Raw genomic sequence first — 20,027 nt, forward strand, 5'->3', positions numbered from 1 at the left:
GCCAAGCAGGGCCTGCCTTGCCTCTTGTAAACCCGGTGGATGCTGAGGAGCTTGATGGTTATGGACCAGCAGCTGGCAGAGGATGCAAAGATGCAGGGACAGAGGGAGAGCTTGAGTTAGGACAGAAGCAGCATCCAGAAGAGACCTTCTCCAGTCAAGGTGTGAAGACTCAGGGGAAGGGGCTGGAGAGATGGCTCAAGGTTAAGAGCACTGACTGTTCTTCCAGAGGTCCTGAGTTCAATTCCCAGCAACCACAAGGTGGCTCACAACCATCTGTAATGAGATCTGATGCCCTCTTCTGGTGTGTCTGAAGACAGCGACAGTGTACTCAAATAAAATAAATAACTCTAAAAATAATTCAGGGGAGGGAGGCTAAAAGGAAATGACTCTTGCTTTGGCAAGAGAGCCCACTGGTGCCATTCCTGGTTGTGGACAGTCAAGTGTTGTCTACATATTTGTGGCCTAGACTCTGTCCCAAGCACAAGATAAAGGAGACACAGTTTAGCAGCTAAGTCCCTTTATTAACCATCTTCACTTCTCCAAGTGTGCCTTGAGGAGAAAAGAACCAGCAAGAAACTGGATACAGAGGGCAAAGGAGAGGAAGGGGGTCCTGAGGTCAAGCTGAAGCTGGGTTCTAGCCAACTGTCCCAGCAGGCCTGTCTCTATGCCACACCCAGCTTTATGATTGGCTACCCTGAAAGGCAGCTTTGGAGGCTGGGGGAAAACAGCATACCAGGACCAGAAAGGAAAGTATGTATGGACACTGAGCCTCCTGTTGAGGCAGGGCTGACCTGAGTGGGGGCTGGGGTCTATTGGGAAGGGTCCCTTTTGCTCCTAGGATAGGTGTTTTAGACAGACTAGATTTAGAAAAACCAGTTCTGTACATGGGAGCAGGGGTAGGTTCGAGGTTAAGGCAGCCAAAATAGAGAAGTGTGTAGGCTGACCGCACCTGGGATGTGTAGGACTCAGTGGGATTCCCAGGCACTGAGGCCGGGCTTGACAGATGTGTGGAGCCAGGCAAGCTGGTGTGATGGTCTGGTGCTATACCCTCCCCTGCCAAATAACAAAACCCACACGTGAAGAAAGAGAAGAGGCAGGGTTGGGGGAGAGGGAGTGTGGGAATGGGGGAAGATGAAGACAGTAAGGAAATATCCCCAGTCTAACTTCCTTTTGGGTTCTGGGGCTGGGTTTAACAGGGTAAGAGAGAGAGGACAGGCTTGGAGAAGCAAAGCTGGAACTTCGCCTGAACCTTGGGCAGCCCAGCCTGGAAGGATGGTCTAAAGGGTCCTACTCTGAACCTCTGAAAAGACAGGCTATCTGGAATCTGATAAAGACAACAGACCCGCTGCCCATGCAAAAAGCTAACGGAGGAGTGCTCACAGCACTGTGGCCTGGCAGACCCTAGCTCTGGAGCCAGGCTCGCACCATTTGTAAACATTAGACTTGTTGATGTCTGGGGACACAGCGGAAGCATACCCAACACGGATCATTAGGTTTGGACCCTAAAGACTTGGGAAGCTACCAGAGACTCATGGGGACCAAGAGGGGAATGGACATCTAAATGATATCAGAGTCTCCTTTGGAAGTTGCCGGGTCCCAGGAAAAGCTGGCACTGGCTTCTGAGAGACACAGGCAGGCACTAAGCCCCGAGGTACTGAGCACAGTCCAGACATGCTCTGTAGACATATTTTTGTTCTTTTACCGGAGGGAGGTCAGAATAGGCTCTCTTTTCTGAGACCCACTGACCCTCTCCATTCACAAGTCCCAAAGGCTGGAAGTTGAGAGTGGGATGAAGGGGAAGCTCCTGTGATATGGGACCTCCATCGGGAAACAAGGCAGCTGGGCGGGAGCTGTCCACAGATTTGCGGTTGATTGTCTCATGACTGTCCACGGGAAAAGGTGTCCACATGTCATCTCCCTAGCTGGAACAGAATGTGGGACTTTGGCAGCCACACAGCTCTGAGAGATGGCTCTGTTCACATGTTTTTGGAGAGGCAGAGTTCAGGCCAAGAGGTCCACAAAGATGGCATTGGCCGTGGTCTGGCCGAAGATGAAGGCTCCCAGAGTGACCAGAAGGACTCCATAACTGACCAGCGCCCACCAGCTGTAGGGCAGAGGACAAGAGATTGTTTCAGTCATTTTTTTTTCATATTTCTTCAGACTCATATCTGTAACAGCCAATATAATCAGTCACCCCACTTCTGTAGGCAAGACGCTTCAGTCTTCCTAAGGATGTTCCCACACAAAGGTATGTGACCCTACTTCACTGTTAAGGAGACCAAGACCTAGAGGGCTAATGCTGAGGAGGGAACCACGACCACAGAATGCAAGTCTCCCAATGGGAAGATGCTTAGGGAAAAACAAGTGACAGGGAATGAGATGTTTCACTCAGAGAGAAACAAAGAGGGCAGGGGCTGGAGAGATGGCTTGGTGGTTTAGGCCACGTAGTGAGTGCCCTTCCAGGGGATCGGGAGGGGGGGAGGGGAAAGAAGACGGGAAGGGAGGGGGGGGGAGAGAGAACTTAAAATAATAAAAATAAAAAAGAAACGAAACAGAAGGCAGATACCTGCAACTATGTGTAACAAAACCCCCCTGTGGATTGTCACTGGTATTGTGATGAAGGGTGAGTTTTTAAAAATTTTCTTAAGATACGTCTATTTTTATAATGAATAATTTTTATACTTTGTGTTTTTAGGTAAGGTTGCATTGTATTATCTTAGCTGGCCTGGAACTCATTGCCTTCCTGTCTCAGTCTCCCAAGTACTAAAATATAAGTATTGTTATGGAATAAATTTATTTTCTCTCCCTTCCTTTCTTTCTTCTTTCCCCCCCAACCCTACCCCATCTTTCTCCCTTTTCTGTCATGTTAGGGATTGAACCCAGGGCCCTGTATATTGTAAGTAAGTACTAGCCCACTGAACTACATTCCCAACCCTGGAATAATTTTTCTTAAGGCATGAGACCCTCCCCCACCCAACTGTTATCCAGGAAAACATACATATATAGAAGTGATGTGTTTTCCCTTGTCAGACGGTTTATAGTTCTCACTCTGAAGTCCAGGCTGGCTTTAAACGCCTGGCAACCCTCCAACCTCAAACAACAAAATCTAACACGAACCCCTATGTCCGTGTACACTGCCTAGTTCTGTGTAGCCAGACACATACATGCACAAAAGCAGTTTAGGTTATAGCCTATAGGGAAAACAGAGATGTCTTAGAAGGGTAAGTGGAGAGTAGGCTATGAGAGAAGAAATTCACCCTGTCTTTTTTTTTTGTTGAGAAAAGGGCTAAATATATAGCCCAGGCTAGCCTGAACTCATAGCCCAGGCTAGCCTGAACTCATAGCCCAGGCTGGTTTTGTACTCTAGAAATATTCTTGCCCCAGGCTTCCAGGTACCAAGATTAGGGATATGCCTAATTAGGGGTATGCGACTCCCACTTTTTCTTCTAAAGCCTTTAACTAGGACATGAATGTATTAGTAATTCAGCTTACCCATTACAAAACTACACTAAAACCCCATAATTCGGGGGAGCAATACTAGGGTGTTGAACCCAGGGCTTCACGCGTGACAAGCACAGTATTTGCTACTAAGTTATACTTCCAAGTACCAACCTTTTTAGTTGTGTGCGCATATGTCTGTATGAGTGTTATGTGAACAGTATAAGTGCATGATGTGTGGAGGCCAGAAGAATACATAAGATCTCTTGGAGCTGGAACTGCAGGCATTTGTGGGGTACCCGGTTTGTCATACGGGTGCTGGGATCTGAACCCTGGGCTTTAGGCTTGAGCAGCAAACATTTATAAGTATTGAGCTGTTCTTCCAGTTCCTACCCTCTTTTGTGAGACTGTGTGTGTGTGTGTGTATCTTGCAATGTAGCTCTGGCTCGACTGTAATGTGACAGCTTACTGCTACTGCCATATTTGATAGATTTGGAATTGCCTAGGGTATGTCTATGAGAGTGTTTCCAGTGGTTTAATAGAGGAGGGGAGCCCCACTCTAAACAGGGCCCCAAACAATTCCGTGGGCTGAGGTCCCAGACTGACGAAGAAGAAATGATGGAGAAGGTAGGCTGAGGGTCACAGTCACTACTCTGCTCACACTCCTGCCACTGGGACCAGCTGTGCTCCTGAAAACTCTTTCTCTCCTTTAGAGCAGTTTCACAGCATCAGGGGTTCCACACCCCCAGCAACCTCACCTCAGCCTCGAAGCGTGGAGTGCGGAGGTAACAACAGTGTGTGCCAGTTCCCAGAAATCCCCGAAATTTCAAGTGGTTAGCTCTCTATTTTAGGGACCCTCTTCACCTCCCTGAAAGGCTGCTGGGCTGGGCCTGCTTTACCTGGCAGGTTTGACCTCTTCCATTTCTGACAGTTTGGTTTGAATGAGGCACAGCCCTAGGAAGAAAGATGTAATCCTGAGTTTGGAAGAAGCAGGGATTTCCACCCACAGCCCAGCCTCCCCAGCCAAGAGGCAGTGGTAGTGATGGAGAAAGGCCTGTTTACTAGTGAGTCTGACATCCAGGTCCTCTGCCCAGCTGGACACCTGCCCTCTGCTCTCCCATGGTAGGCAGCACAGGACTCGGGACTCAGAGCTAAAGGAACATACTGAATAGGGACTCAGTAGTAGCTCACACTATCTTGCCTACTCCAGAGCAGGCATGGCTCCTTCGCTCCATGTCCAGTGCATGGGCTTTGAGGAAGCTCCTGGACAGAAACAAACTGGATCCAGCAGAACTCGTAGCCACACAGACATGCCAGGCTTCTGGGGATCTGCAGCTGACCTATGTCAGCTTAGGTCTCATAACTCTAACCTTAAGGTGCCACAACCAGGCTTCCTTCCCTCTGGACCGGAATAAGCTAGTCAGATCCTGAGAGTTAAGAATGTACACATCTGAATGAAGGGTTCAAACAGAGACCCTGGACCTGAGCCTATAGGGCTTCAAATGGGTTGTCGATAGTTGAGCTTCTCAGCCGCTGGTCTGAACTCCTCTAGCTCAGCGATTCTCAACCTTCCTAACGCTGCAACACTGTTTCTTATATTACCGTGACCACCAATTATAGCATCATTTTCGTTATTTCCTCATGACTGTAATCTTGCGACTGTTAGGAATCACAATGTGAATATCTGGTCTGATACAGGATATTGGTGAAAGGGTTGTTCAAGCCCTGGGTTGCTGCTCTGGCCTCACATCCCATCAGTACAACAGAGCACACCTGCCTCTCTCTGAGATGGCAGCGCGTAGCTGAGCCCTGTCAGTGAGCAACAGAGGCTACTGCTTATCTGAGTCCCTGGCTGAGACTAGTGAGGTCCTGCTGGGTGGCGGAGATGGGGGCATGGTGCCTGGGGTGTGTACCTGGGAAGATGAAGATGAAGCAGGCTGCCAGGCCTCCGATGACCGAGATGACCTTGCCAATGTCAGGGATGAAGAGAGCCAGTAGCAGGGTGAGTAGGAACCACACCAGCGTCTGCAGGACCCGGCGCCGGCGCTCCCGGTCCACGTCCTCCTCCACGGGCATCCCCTTGTACCGCAGCCACAGGCCTTCCACCACAGCCCTGCTCACATGAGGAGGGGCTCAGGGTGCTTTGGGTAGTGCATGGGGATGAGATCCTGAATGGGCAGAGTGTGGTCCCTGAGCCTGGGTCCTCATCGGGGACCAGGCACTGTCCTTGGTTGCTAGGGGCTGCAGGTAAGTTTATGAAAGGCTTGGCCTCTTCATGTGAATGTGGGTGCCATTATCCCCTTTATAAAAGGAACAGTTGGAAGCATTCAAAAGGCTAGCAGGGTTCATACAAAAGCTCAGAAAAGGATCTGGACTGGAGATCCTTACAGGCTTACAGAATGTTCTGGAAACAACAGATCTGGGTCCATATAAGGCCATGTACCGTGCTGGCTCCCAGGGGCTCTGGACAGGGTGGGGAAGGGGCTCACCGCCCACAGAAGTGCAAGATGGGATAGGAGGTGAGCACACTCAGGATGATGAAGGCTCGGGCAACGGCCACAGCCACGTCCTCTGATGGGTAGGACCGGAGCACGTCAGGATCCACAGCAGCTCCAAAGGTCAGGAAGCCACAGATGCCTGTGGGTAAGGACCAGGGGCAGGGTGAGGGCAGCGTGGGAGGGTAAGTGGTGGACCGTCTACTCCTGCTACGAGCAACATCATTCAGAAAGAATGTGGTAGGAGCTTGGGAGGTGAGGCCTGGGCCTCAGAGAGGAAGTCTGCCTTCTTGGATGTCCTCTGATGGTGGGCCCACCAGTCCCCACAGTCCTCTGCAGGTGTCTTCTAACGTCTACATAAACCATCCCATCTGCTCAGTCAGCCCTGCTGCCACCTCGCCGATGGCTCAGATCTCAGTTCGGATGTCCCCTCCTCGGAGAATGTGGTCTTGCCGTGCAGTCACCCTCACCCCACTCACTTGCTCACCACCCCATTCTAGTCCCCATTCACCCCCCAGTCAAGACATGGCACCCACGACAGAAGGGACTGTGCCTCTTGTGCTTCCTGCCGTTGCTTCAGAGGCTGGGACAGCACTAGCCTGGGCAGCTCCTGTCCTCGTCCCCTATCACAGGAGGGTGGTAACTCTCAGTTCCCTTCTGACCTGTTGTATAAAGCCAGAGATTTCTTTGCCTGGTCATTTCCCACGAAAGAAATGCATCCTCCCAGGCTCCAGGCAGCACCCACCCTCTTCCCCTTGGCTGTCCAGCCTCACAGGCACCAGCTTCTTACACCCCAGCTACACAGACCTCCCTCCCATGTCAGCCCAGAGGCCTGCATTTACAGTTTCTTTCTGGAATGTTCCTCCCCATCCAGCTCTTTATAGCCTGTCCTTTCCCTTGTGGGCTTCTCCAGGTACATGCTCAAAAAGGAGCCTTCTGGGAATGCCACCACCCTCATTCAGTCCCGTTCCCTACTTCCTGGTTTCAGTGTCATGATGACATCTGATCCTTTTGTCATTATTACTTATCCATATCTATTTCTCCAAGACTGTCATCCCACCAGGGCTGGGGCCAGTTCCATGTTTCCCTGTAGCAACCCCATAACGGGAACACCGTCTGATAATCAGTCAGCATTGCTTTAGGACCAATAGGCAGATGGAACGCACTACCCTGATGAGGGGTAGCCGGCTTGGACAGCTCAATTCAAGTCAATGCCTTTAGAAATGTTCATCTGAGTTAAGAGAACAGAGCTTGCCTAGGAAAGCCGGACCAGAAACCTTGGAAACTTAAGAGGGAGTGGGAGCATGTGAACCCTGACCTCTGGAGGGGAGTACTCACCCGTGCCCATGTAGACAGCCAGGGCTATGACCATGGCAGCTGTCACCACTCCGCCCCAGGTCTTTACTTCAGGCCGTCGCATGCTGTTGAAGACGGGTACACTGCTCACATGGCACTGTTCAGGTGAAGGGTATGGTTATAGTGGGGAAGTGGCCTCATCCCCGGGTCTCAAAGGAGGTACCCTGGGGGCAAAGGTGCCAGGGATAAGGGGCAAGCCAGGGGTCCTTGGTTCATCCATTTCCCCAGGAATTCCCTTCCCAGTGCCGTGTGTGTGTGTGTGTGTGTGTGTGTGTGTGTGTGTGTGTGTGTCTGAGCTAATGGGACAGAAGAGACCCTGGCGCTGGCACCTGGAATCCAAAGCAGATGGTGGGCATGGCGTTGAACACAGCCATCCAGGAAGCTGGTCTGTGGGCAAACATAATGTGAATCCGTTAATCCCACAGAGCTATCAACCGTCCCCACTGCCCTCACTTCATTCACCCACCAACCTCCAACAACCAGCCTTTACACACTGAACACACATGGCCAGAGGACATGTTAGTTTTAAAACTCAGGAGACAGGCTCTGAGAGGCCATCCTAGGACCAGATTCCAGACTTCCTGGCTCCTGAACTGGGACTTTGCTTTTCTCAGTTGTTATAGATAAGTAGATAGATGGATAGGTAGGTAGGTAGATAGACAGACAGACAGACAGACAGACAGACAGACAGATGATAGATAGATAGGTAGGTAGGTTGATAGGTAGGTAGATAGGTAGATAGATGGGTAGGTAGGTAGGTAGGAAGGTAGGTAGGTAGGTAGGTAGGTAGATAGATAGATAGATAGATAGATAGATAGATAGATAGATAGATAGATGGGTAGGTAGGTAGGAAGGTAGGTAGGTAGGTAGGTAGGTAGATAGATAGATGGATAGATAGATAGATAGATAGATGGATGGATGGATGGATGGATGGATGGATGGATGGATAGGTAGGTAGGAAGGTAGGTAGGTAGATAGGTAGGTAGATAGATAGATAGATGGGTAGGTAGGTAGGAAGGTAGGTAGGTAGGAAGGTAGGTAGGTAAGTAGATAGATAAATAGATGGGTAGGTAGGTAGGAAGGTAGGTAGGTAGGTAGGTAGATAAATAGATAGATAGATAAATAGATAGATAGATAAATAGATGGGTAGGTAGGTAGGTAGGTAGGTAGGTAGATAGATAGATAGATGGATAGATAGATAGATGGATGGATGGATGGATGGATGGATGGATGGATGGATGGATAGGTAGGTAGGAAGGTAGGTAGGTAGATAGATAGGTAGGTAGATAGATAGATAGATGGGTAGGTAGGTAGGAAGGTAGGTAGGTAGGAAGGTAGGTAGGTAAGTAGATAGATAAATAGATGGGTAGGTAGGTAGGAAGGTAGGTAGGTAGGTAGGTAGATAAATAGATAGATAGATAAATAGATAGATAGATAAATAGATGGGTAGGTAGGTAGGTAGGTAGGTAGGTAGATAGATAGATAGATGGATAGATAGATAGATAGATGGATGGATGGATGGATGGATGGATGGATGGATGGATAGGTAGGTAGGAAGGTAGGTAGGTAGGTAGACAGATAGATAGACAGACAGACAGACAAATGGACTGGAAAGCTAGGTATGGTGGTGTGTATCTGCTCTTGAGAAGTGGAGTCAGGATGTGGATCAGGAGCTCAAGGCCAGACTAGTGAGTTTAAGCCTAGCCAGGGGTACATAGTACCCAGTCTGATAAACCTGGAAAGAGTAACAGAAGAATGTGCAAAGTTTCCTTGTAGTCTCCCCAAGGGACTTTGCATAGCACCTTGGCATCTGCTAAGTGTTGGTGGGAGAGACTCCTCCTGCCCCAGACTGCCATTCTTCCATCCATGTAAAAACAAACATCCTCCCCTCCCAAAAAAACAAAACAAAACAAAAAAACCCAGAAGGGGCCCTCTCATTTCCTTCCTGGAGAGTTAGTATAAATGAGCAGTGAGTCTCAAGAAGGGCACTTTAGAAGCCAGACCTTTAGCAGTGTCTACCTCATGTATTTCCCAGGGACCCTCACTTACCTGGTCAAGATGTCCCCTGGGCGCATCTCTTTATGTGGCCAGATGTATTTGATGATTATAATGGCGGTGACGTACCAGGTGCCCACGACACTCAGGAAGCTGCCAAGAAGTAGACACACTGAGTCCCCAGTGCCAGCGCAGCTCCGTCCCCAGAAGTGTTCACCCTCGCTCTAGGCACCAAACCACATCAAATAATGATTCAGGAGAAACAAGCTCCAGGGAGATCTGCCACGGGAAGGAGGGAGCTTGTCAGCATTTCTGGCCACAGGCGCATGCGCTGACTCAAAAGGCCACATCCAGGTTCGGGGCTCCAAAGCATAGCTACAAGCTCAGCCTGAGCAGCCAGGTATGGCAGGGGCTCACAGCCAGGTGTGGCAGGGGCTCACAGCCAGGTGTGGCAGGGGCTCACAGCCAGGTGTGGCAGGGGCTCACAGCCAGGTGTGGCAGGGGCTCACAGCCAGGTGTGGCAGGGGCTCACAGCCAGGTGTGGCAGGGGCTCACAGCTGGCCAACCGTGGGCCTGGCCTCTGAGAGCTTAGACTCTAGAGCAAAGAGTGCAGACACTGGGGTATTAACATGAAGAAAACCCTGCAGATGGTCAAGTGTGAAACAGCCCAACCTCCAGAGATGTTCGGCTATGGGGCTAAGAAGCCAGTCTCTTTCCTCCCTCACTCCCCCGCGCCCTCTCTGAGCTCTAGCCTGATATCGTGATAAGCTCACAATATCAAGATCACCAGCTCCCAGCTTCCAGGAAAACCAATGCCCAGGCCAGCATCTGCTGTTACACTGCCAGCCATCACCAGTGCCTTCTGACAAGGACATTAAGGTCACAACCATTCAATGGTGCAAAGGGCCACAATCTTCCTTGATATAAATGGAAAAGGAAAATCCTGGGCCTAGGTTCCTGCCAGCTCTGGTCATCCCTGGCTCACCAATTCTTGCTCCCTAAGCAATATGCCATGGAGGAGAGGGCGGGGGTTCCCCACCAGACATGACTCTCCAGTTGCCTTTGCTCAGAGCCTCTGTCTGGCCCAGGCTGGGTTTGGACCTCCGAACCTGGCATATTTCTGGAAGCCGATCTCCTTGGGGATGGATAAGGGCAGGATGAAGAGGAAGGCAGTGAGGCTGATGGTGAACTTGCGGTCTGTGTACCAGGGGCTGCCGCTGGCCCCCTCAGGATCCTTCGCCATCACAGCTATAACTGCACGGGGAGGAAGGAAGGTCAAGCCAGGCCAGTCAGGGTGTGGCCTCCCAAGTCAAGGGGTCCTAAGACTCCTCTCTAGGAAGCAGGACTTGCAGAGAGGGCAAATCTCATTTGAACCACCCCCTCCCCTCTACCCCAGGACCCTCAGGACAAGGGAAAAAAGAGGAGGTGGGCACTGGGGGTTGGGGAGCGGCTCACTCTTGTCTTGTTGGTCCCCGATGATGATGAGGAAGGCGATGCAGGTTCCGAAGGTGTAGACTGCAATGGCTGTCTCACACAGCACACCAGTCAGCTTGCCACACACAGCCCACACCACCTCCTGGTAGGTCCTCTCGTTGCTGGCTTGGGAGCAATAGGCCAGAATGACCAGCCCACTAATGATGAAAACCAGCATGCCCTGCAGGCAGAACAGAGGAGAGGGTGTGGGAAAGGCACGGTGAGCTCCTTGCTGGCATTTCTTATACCAGCGTCCAAAGCATGTTTGCAATCAGGTCATCTCGCAAGACAATTTTAACAGATTACCAGATGTTGTCAAGTTGAAATTTAAAAAAAAAATAAATTTCAGGTGCTAGAGAATCGGCTCAATGGTTAAGAGCAGTGGCTGCTCTTTCAGAGGACCTGGGGTCAATTTCCAGCATCCACTTGGGGGCTGAACAAACATCTTAATAACAGTTTCTCAGGGGGATCTGACGCCCTCTTCTGGCCTCCACTGGTACTGCATGCATGTGGTGCACAAACGCTTACAGGCAAAACATTCACACATAAAATCATTCTTAAAAAACAACAAAAACAAAGCAAAAAAAAAAAAAAAACGTGTTTCATTAAAATTTTAAACATGCAAACAAGGGGCTGGAGAGATGGTTCAGCGGTTAAGAGCACTGGCTGCTCTTCCAGAGGTCCTGAGTTCAACTCCCAGCAACCACATGGTGGCGTGGCTCACAATCATCTCTAATGGGATCTGATGCCCTCTTCTGCGTATCTGAAGACAGCCACAGTGTACTCATATAAAATAAGTAAATCAATCTTTTTGTTTTGTTTTATTGTTGTTGTCTATTGAGATAAAAGTCTCACTTAGTAGTCCAGGCCAAATAATAATAATAATATATGGTACATGCTAGCCTTGAACTCGTGACGGTCCTTTTGCTTCAACCTCTTTAGTTCTGAGATTCCCCTCCTCCCTCATTTTATTATCTTTCCATTGTATTTTGAAGCCATACAAACATTCTTTTCATTACATCGATAAACATTTCAATAATTCTAAAAGCGGTTATTTAAACATAACTACAGAAATCAATGTAACACCTAAAAACTTAAATATGGGCTGGGGATGTAGCTTAGTTGGTAGAGGGGCTTGCCCGGTGTGCATGAAGTCTTGGGTTTGACTCTGGGATCTGGAGGCTGGAAGATGTAAAAGTTAAAGGTCATCCTTGGCTATACAGAAAGTTCTGAAATAGATTGGTAATGTCTACCACTTATAAGGGAGGGAAGAATGACAACACATGTCCCCCAAGGCTCATCTCTGATTCAAAGCCTCCCGTGCAGATCAAAGGAGGCCCTGTGCACTGCCTACCTCCTCTGCCAGCGCACTCACCATCTGCAGGGCGACGCCAGCCGCCACGCCCCCAGCAGTGCTGAAGGCTGCTGGGAAGTTGAGCAGACCTGCACCAAGGCAGGCATTGACGACGATGAAGACGGCTCCGAGCGTCGAAGTGGAGCCGCTGTCAGGAGCTCCAGGAGACGCCTCCCCCTCACTCTTGGGCAGCACGTCCACACAGGGACTTTGTAGCAAACGGGCGCGCTCCCCGGCATCAGTGCTTGAGCCCCACTCGTTGTAGTCACTGTTGATGCTGACCTGGGCCATGGCCCAAGACTACTTTTCTTCTGAAAGTTGTGGGCTCTGCCTCACGACCTCATTCCTGGGGTAGCTGGGAGGATGCCTGCCCCTTCAGGGCTTCTAATCTCCCGGAACTCCTGTCAACCTAGATAGGACAAAGGCGGATATTATGTTTATCCTGAAACAACTTTTCCAAGGTCACATGGCTAGAGGTACCAGCCCTCATCAAGTGCACCGCAGGAGGGCCACATGGCTAAGATGCAGGGCTGTTCTGTGCAGGCTTCTGCACTGAGGTCACGGTGTGGGTGGCAGACACAGAAACATGTCCGCTGCACATCCAACTTGTTTCACTCTTATAGGCCAGAGAGGCTAATAAGACCCAAACATAAGAGTTTGAAATGCTGAGGGTATGACTCAACGATAGGGCACTTGTCTACTGACGCCAGCACTGCAAAGAGAATAAAGGACACAGAAGAGGGGAACACTAAAATCCCAGCACCTGGAGAGGCCCCAGGGGACAGGTGTGTCACAGACATGTCTTAGATCGGCTGAAGCGGCAGTACTGTGATCAGAAGGTTCAGCGAAATCAAAGCACCAAGCCAGCAAGCCTCAACACAGTCTGGACCTAGATCCGCCAGGCTTCCCAGGTTGTCTGAACACACAGTCCCCACTGCTACCAAGACCTGCGGATGTTTCAATGCATTTCAGGCCAGCATGCCTCCCAGCAACCCAGACGTCAAACTGTGGGGCTTTCAAAGCCTTTCAAAATCCAGGTTAACTTTCTTTTTCCTGTTCCATCAGTCCTCAGGAAGATTTGTTTTAATTTCTATTGTTTTTGTTTTTTTAAAGACAGGGTATCTCTCTCTATGTAGTCCTGGCTGTCTTTGAACTCACAGTGACCCTTTGCCTTTGCCTGAATTCTGAGATTAAAGAAATGTGCCATCAAACCCAGCAGGAAAATAATTTTTAAAAAAGGACTTATTTATTTTATGTATGTGAGTACACTGTCGCTGTCTTCAGACACACTAGAAGAGGGCATCAGATCCCATTACAGATGGTTGTGATCCACCATGTGGTTGCTGGGAATTGAACTCAGGACCTCTGGAAGAGCAGACAGTGCTCTTAACTGCTGAGTCATCTCTCCAGACACAGGAAAATAATTTTTAAAATTATATTTATTTGTTTTATGTCTGCGTGTACGCTTGTGTGCAAGTCAGAAGAAAACTTCTGGTAATCAGCTTGGCAGCATACACCTATACCCACTGAACTATCACACTGGACCAGGAAGTTAATTCTTAATTGTGAGTTTGGAACATTCCCAGCCCCAAGTCCCTTGGCCACTCACGGAGTCCTTTCTGGAGCCATTACAGGACTTGGCACTACTCAGACTCATTTCCTCCCATCATTCGTTTGGGGGCTAGCTCTGTGCTGGTTCTACGCTTGCTTTCCCAAGCTAGACTAGAAGGCTCTGAGGCCAGACATGTGGTGTTTGTTACTATGAGCACAACTGAGTAGGCAGGACCACTACAACCAAAGATACAGATGCCTAGGTACTGTGCACGCCATCCTTGGCCATGCAGCAGTTAACTGGTGGCTGGGACTCAAAACCAGGCTGGCTGAGATGGCTTAGCAGGTAAAGGTGCCTGTCACCAAGCCTGATGACAAGGTTTGACTCTTGGGACCCACATAGTGGAAGGAGAGAAACAATTCTCTCAAGTTTTCTCTGAACCCCACACAGATATACACACACGGACACATACACACACTGAATGAATGAATGAATGAACAGAGACCAAATAACAACATTCCTAGAACATTCGTCTGCTTGCCTTTGTCTCCTACCATGGCCAGCTATACTCGGAGAGAGACCCAACCATTCTCACTCTTAGGGTACATGCAACCTAACTTCAGGCTTTCTGTTAGCTTTGAAAACCAGGAGATTCACCCTTCTCTAAGTCTCCAAGTATTTTCAGGAGCCCAGCTCTGAAAACCGGCCCTCAGTGTTCTCACTGCAGTGCAGAGGAATAATGTTTCTTAAAGAAACCTTAAGCCCATGCCCTAAGGAGGCTCATGCCTATAATCTCAGCACTTGGGAGGCTGAGACAGGAGGACTTCTATGAGTTCAAAGTCAGCTTGGACCACATAGCTATATAGTATAATTCTATCTTAAAAAAAAAAAAACAAACTAAAACACACACAAGCACAGGTACATGCACATACGCACACACACCTGATTTGGGAGGGGTTATTCTTAGACTCAGAGGGCCAAAAGCTAACCTGTTCATATCCTACCTGCATGACCTTGGGTAAGTCACTTTAGCCCCCCTCTAAGCCTTTTCATGGTATAAATTCTCATGAAGAGTATACTGATATTAGTAAGCATTACCAGGTTGGGCATGGTACAGCCTGTATTTACCATAAATGAGGCTTGGGATATGATCCCTAACAACCTCCACTTTGGGGCTGGTAAGATGGCTGAATGGGTAAAAGTGCTTGCAAGATTGATGGATGACTTGCATTCGATCCCTGGGACTCATACAGTAGAGAGAAAGAACGGTCAGGTTGTTCTCTGACCTCTATGTAGGAACCATGGCAACATTCTCATTCTCTGTAGTTAAAAAAAAAAAAATTCACAGGATGGAGATATACTCTTCCAGAGGTCCCGAGTTCAAGTCCCAGTAATGACATGGTGGCTCACAACCATCTGTAATGGGATCTGATGCCCTCTTCTGGTGTGTCTGAAGACGGTGACAGTGTACTCACATACCTAAAACAAATAAATCTTTTTTTTTTTTTTAAGTCTCATTTTCTCCCCCACAAAGGCAATCATTCAGCCACAACCACTCACTGTCCGTCCCTCTTGATAAGGTCAGCCCACTGCAAAGGGCGAGGTCTAGAATAGTTACCGAGCCTAGAATAGTTACCGAGGCCGCTGAGGATGTTTCCAAGATGTGCCTTCTGATGGACAAAGCTGGGGACATCAACCCTGGAAGGAAGGGAAAAGTGCAGGCGCTCTGGGACATCTGCCATCCAGAAATCAAGGGACATAGTCCCAGTGCTGTGGCCAGAATCAGAAACACCAGTCTAGCCATAGACTTCTTCCTCTTATGATGCAATCTCCCTTCCCAGCCAGCAACTCAGCAAAATCTCAGTGGTAAGTAGTGAAGGCAGTCTGAAGGCTCCTCTGGTCCAGGCATAGCTCCAGAGAGGTCTAAGGCCAACCATTCCACATTGCTCACACCACAGAAACAGACATTAAAGTCACATGACCCTAAGTCTGTCTAGGAAGCAGGCTTCCCTCTGGCACCCTTACCCAGTCCTCGGCCATTTGCCCAGCCTTTCCTGCAACCACACAAAAACTCAGGTTGAGTAACCCCATTCCCCGGACCACTCACACAGGTTTAAGAACTTTTACCCTTACCCCAATTATTCAGCCTCGCGGCTCCCGACTTTCCTGCTAGTCTAGAAGAGACCCGTTTCCTCTGCCCAAAGGTATGGGATCAGAGTCTCCTCACTTCCCTTTTTGGCCTCAAGTGTTTTTTCAAGGCTTCACCTATAATCTGTAGTCAGTAGGGAGGAGAGTTAGGCCTTTTGCGGCTGGCTATCACGGTTGGGGGTGGGGGTGGGAGATTACACTAAGTAGTTCCGAATAACCAAGGCTAAGGAGTGGAGTGCCAGACAGATCAGACAGGAAAAAAGATCCCTGAAGGAAAGGGATTACAGTAAGGTCACAGTGAGCAGTTGGCGGGGCCAGAGCTATAAGCACGGTGCACATAATTAGGTCGGAGATGGAACAGACCTCACACGCTTCCCAGTCCAGCCTGGGATGAGCACTGAAACACGAGGTTTGGGTTGCATTAGAAGATGGGAGAGCGAGCACCCGACCAGGTGTGTTGGGGTGAACCCCAAGCCTTGCGTAAAATCAGTGGGTTGCGTGTGTGTAACTCCGGAGCGAACTCAATCCTGGCCTAGGACTGAGTGGAGAGCTGCCCAGGCTAAGGCGTGGCTGGACCGGCGCAACAGTGAGCAACAGGGAAAGGCGGCTATGGAGCCCTGCCGGAATCTGGCCTCAGCAGTGATAGGGGACTCCGAAGGAACCCTACAACCCCACCTTGCACCTCCCGTACCTCCTTTCACAAACCTTGAAGGCGTCGTTCCGGAGCTGACTCTAGAAACACGTGAGCTTGAATCACATGACCGTCCAGCAAGCACAAGCCGCAGGACACTCTGGGAATTGTAGTTTTTAAGCCAGTGTCACCCTCGGACCACACTTCTCAATCCAACACTTCTGAGCCAGCTTGACTCTCTGCCAGCCCGTTTATCCAGTTATTTTTAGAATTGGCCCCTTGGCCAAACTAAACACTGTTCCTTCCTCCTGGAAAGAGCGTTAAGAGGTTTGGCATCTTTGTCCTCAGGAGCCATGGGCCAAAGCTATTTGGCCTCATTATGTTGTTCCTGCATACATTGCCACAGCAAGTGGACCCAGTGTTTCTTTGACTGAGGAGTGTGAGGCACCATTGAACAAGAGACAGAGCCTGTTTGAGCATTCATTAATCCCTGGCTACAACCTCAAGGCTAGATTTCAGAAGTGTTTGAGGTGGCTCAGACTCTCAATTTATTGAATGAAGGTGTGAATGTCTAGAGCGTTGGCTTCTGTACTTGGCTGTAAGCCGTTTATAAACGAAGCCCTTTTCTGATTCTTTATTTGTGGTTCTAGAGCTTGAATCTGGATCTACTATGTGCTGAAATAAACTGGGCAGAGCTGGAGAGATGGCTCTGACTGCTCTTCCAGAGGTTCTGAGTTCAAGTCCCAGCAACCACATGGTGGCTCTCGACCATCTGTGATGGGATCTGGTGCCCTCTTCTGGTGTGTCTGAAGACAGCTAGTGTACTCATATGCATAAAATCCCTATATAAAAATGATACCTTCTCCATTCAGATTGCTATAACTGAATGCTGTGAGCTGGGTGCATTAAACAGCAGAAGTGTTGCTAAGTTGATGTCTTTGTTCTGGAAAAGTGTATGTCATATCTGGGGTCTGGTTCTGGAGAGATAGTTTACAGGCTAAGAGTGCTTACTGCTCTAGGAGCTTGGAAATCTGGGACTGGGTGCCGTTACAGAAGCTTCTGGTGTGGGCTCCTGTCTGCTTCATTCCGGGTCCTGTGTAGGAGGAAGCAAGCTGACTCCCATCTCTTCCAACGAGGGCCCTGACCTCATAACAGGATTCTCCACTTCCTGCAGGACCCCATCCCCACAATGATCACAACATGGATTGATGTTTTCAGAAAGTTCTTGCCCATACCGCTGTCATGAATATTTGCCTATTCTTTCCTCAGGCAGTTTCAGAATTAAAGGTTTTAAAATAATGTTTTGTTTTGTTTTTTTAATGAATTGAGGGTGTATATGTGTGTGAGATGGGGGTCTCACTATCTAGCTCTGGCTGGCCTACACCTTCCTGTGTAGACTATGCTGACCTTGAATTCACAGATATCTCTGACTCTTGAGTTCTGGGATTGAGGCTGTGCCATCATGCCAAGCTTATGAATGGACTTTTGTGCAGTGGAATAGATGTGATTTTTTTCATATTTGTTTTATGTGCATGTGCTGTATGTAGGTTAACTAGGTGTGTGCCTGGTGCCCTTGGAGGTCAGAAGAGTATGCTGGATCCCCTGGAACTGGAGTTACAGACGATTGTGAGCTTGTGGGCTGCCATGTGGCACTGGGAACCAAACCTGGGTTCCTGGTAATAGCAACCAGGTGCTCTGAACCCTGTGCCTTCTCTCCAGCCCCCAATTTCATTCTTCTACAGGTGGATATCTAGTTTTTGTCAGCACTATTTACTGATTACTGATGTCTTTTCCCAGTGTGTGTGCAATACACACACACACACACACACACACACACACACACAATGGAAGATAACTTACAGGAGTCAGTTCTTTGCTTCTATCATGTGGGTCCTGGGGATTGGATTCAAGTTATCAAGCTTAGTAAGGTAGCAGTCACCTTTACCTACTAAGCCATCTTGCCAGACCCAGTGCGTATTTTTGATCTTTGTTAATAAAAACCCTAGGTGGCCCCCAGAAACAACTCACGGACTGTATGAAGTCCAAGAAATAAATAAAACAAAAAATATACATATATTCACAAAACAAGAAGACTTTGACTATTTCCATGTTGCGTTTTGTTTTGCATGTACTTTACGCTTATTGCAACTAGTAGGTTTTCAATGCATACTGTCAAGCCCTTGAAAAAAATCAAGTACTGACTAAAAAACATATTCACATGGTTTTATGTAAAATTTATTTTAATGTCTGAAAAAACATTACTGACAAAAATGTATAATTTTAAGCAAAAAATGTTTAAAATCTGTACATTTATCTTTGTTTTGCAAAATAAAGTCGTTAAAAAAAAAAAAAAAAAAAAAACCCTAGGTGGTAGTGGCTCACAGCTTTAGGATCTCTGGGTTCAAGACCAGCCTGATCTACAGAGTGAGTTCCAGGATAGCCAGGGCTACAGAGAGACCCTGTCTCAAACTGCCCCGGAAGCCCTAAAACACCACTCTCCCCAATCCAGAACATTATAGCTGTGTAGGTTTGTTGGAGCCTATTTGTTCCACTAGCTGTTGTGTTAAAACGGTGCTGCCTTTGTTACTATGACTTTGTAGCATAGTTTGAGATCAGGTATTGTGATACAGCTGGTAGGGTCTTCTCCCCCACCTTTAGGATTCCTTGGACCGTGTTGTCTTTAGTGTTCCCTATGAACTTTCCTGTTTTATCTGTTTTGTATTGTGATGCCCCCTCTCCACCTGTCCCTCAGAACTAAACTGTAGCAGGTGAATAGAAAACACAGAATCGTCTCCCAAGCAGGAGAACCTGAGTTCAGATACCCGGAACTGATGTAAAAAGCTGGGTATAGCAGAGTGCTCCAGGTTAGCCTAGATGGTTAAATTCCAGGCCGATGAGACACCTTGTCTCAAAGGTGTGGAAGGCCTTTCAGGACATTCAACATTGTCCTCAGGCCTTCACAAAGGTGCCATGTATACCACACAGGCACCCCGAATGAATGAACACACACACACACACACACACACACACACACACACACAGGTCACCCAGCAGTGTGCTGGGAATCTCAGAGCAATAACAATTTAAAAGATAGGATGGGTGGGCAAAGGTATCCTCATGTGTTTGGATAAAGCCCTGAAATCATTGCTTACTTCTTCCAAATTAGCATATTAAGACTTTTGGTTACAGCCTAGGGTACTGATGTCACAGAGCCAGCCTCTCCCCTACTAATCATCTTTCACACTGAGGATGGGGTCTGGTAACCCAGGATTGTCCTAGATCTACTTCATGTCACTTATTTAACCATGATCTCAACTTGTTTAGGCAGCTGGAGTCACCTCTACCCCTCTCCAATCCTTCTGCAAGATCCCTTGGGAGACATCTCCTGACTTTGGAGGAATTACACTTTTGGACCAGACTAGCTGAAAGGGAGGATAAAGAACAAGATGCACTTGCCGGTTGGGACTAGAAAGTTGATACATCATTTGGTTTACAGTCAGCTGAACATGACTTCAGATTTTTGGTATATATATCCATTCTTACTCCTTCCTCCCCTTGAGAAGAAAAGCAGACAGCAGCTGGGTC

General features: G+C 48.5%; 1 protein-coding gene across 1 annotated transcript; it reads right to left on the minus strand.

Annotated features, from left to right (window-relative positions):
• Positions 1 to 500: 500 nt before the first annotated feature.
• SLC38A7 (solute carrier family 38 member 7) lies at positions 501 to 15,361 on the minus strand. Its single transcript, XM_080936863.1, has 11 exons — positions 15,300 to 15,361; positions 12,133 to 12,520; positions 10,740 to 10,938; positions 10,394 to 10,538; positions 9,339 to 9,437; positions 7,619 to 7,676; positions 7,272 to 7,386; positions 5,928 to 6,075; positions 5,352 to 5,551; positions 4,338 to 4,392; positions 501 to 2,104 (listed from the first exon to the last, which is right to left on the minus strand). The coding sequence occupies exons 2-11, from the start codon at positions 12,400 to 12,402 to the stop codon at positions 2,002 to 2,004; spliced, it is 1,392 nt and encodes a 463-aa protein (XP_080792989.1). The 5' UTR covers positions 12,403 to 12,520; positions 15,300 to 15,361; the 3' UTR covers positions 501 to 2,001.
• Between the last annotated feature and the right edge of the window lie 4,666 nt (positions 15,362 to 20,027).

The sequence above is a fragment of the Micromys minutus genome (genome assembly GCF_963924665.1).
Source record: "Micromys minutus genome assembly, chromosome: 24".
Lineage (NCBI taxonomy): Eukaryota > Metazoa > Chordata > Mammalia > Rodentia > Muridae > Micromys > Micromys minutus.

Bases quoted from the DNA above. Each gene is read 5' to 3' on its own strand.
- SLC38A7 (XM_080936863.1), bottom strand. From the start codon at position 12,402: ATGGCCCAGGTCAGCATCAACAGTGACTACAACGAGTGGGGCTCAAGC. The intron at 10,539-10,739 runs GTGAGCCGCTCC...CTCCCCGTGCAG, and splicing joins CGGGGACCAACAAGACAAGA to TTATAGCTGTGATGGCGAAG. The intron at 6,076-7,271 runs GTGAGTACTCCC...CCTTACCCACAG, and splicing joins GGCTGTCTACATGGGCACGG to GCATCTGTGGCTTCCTGACC.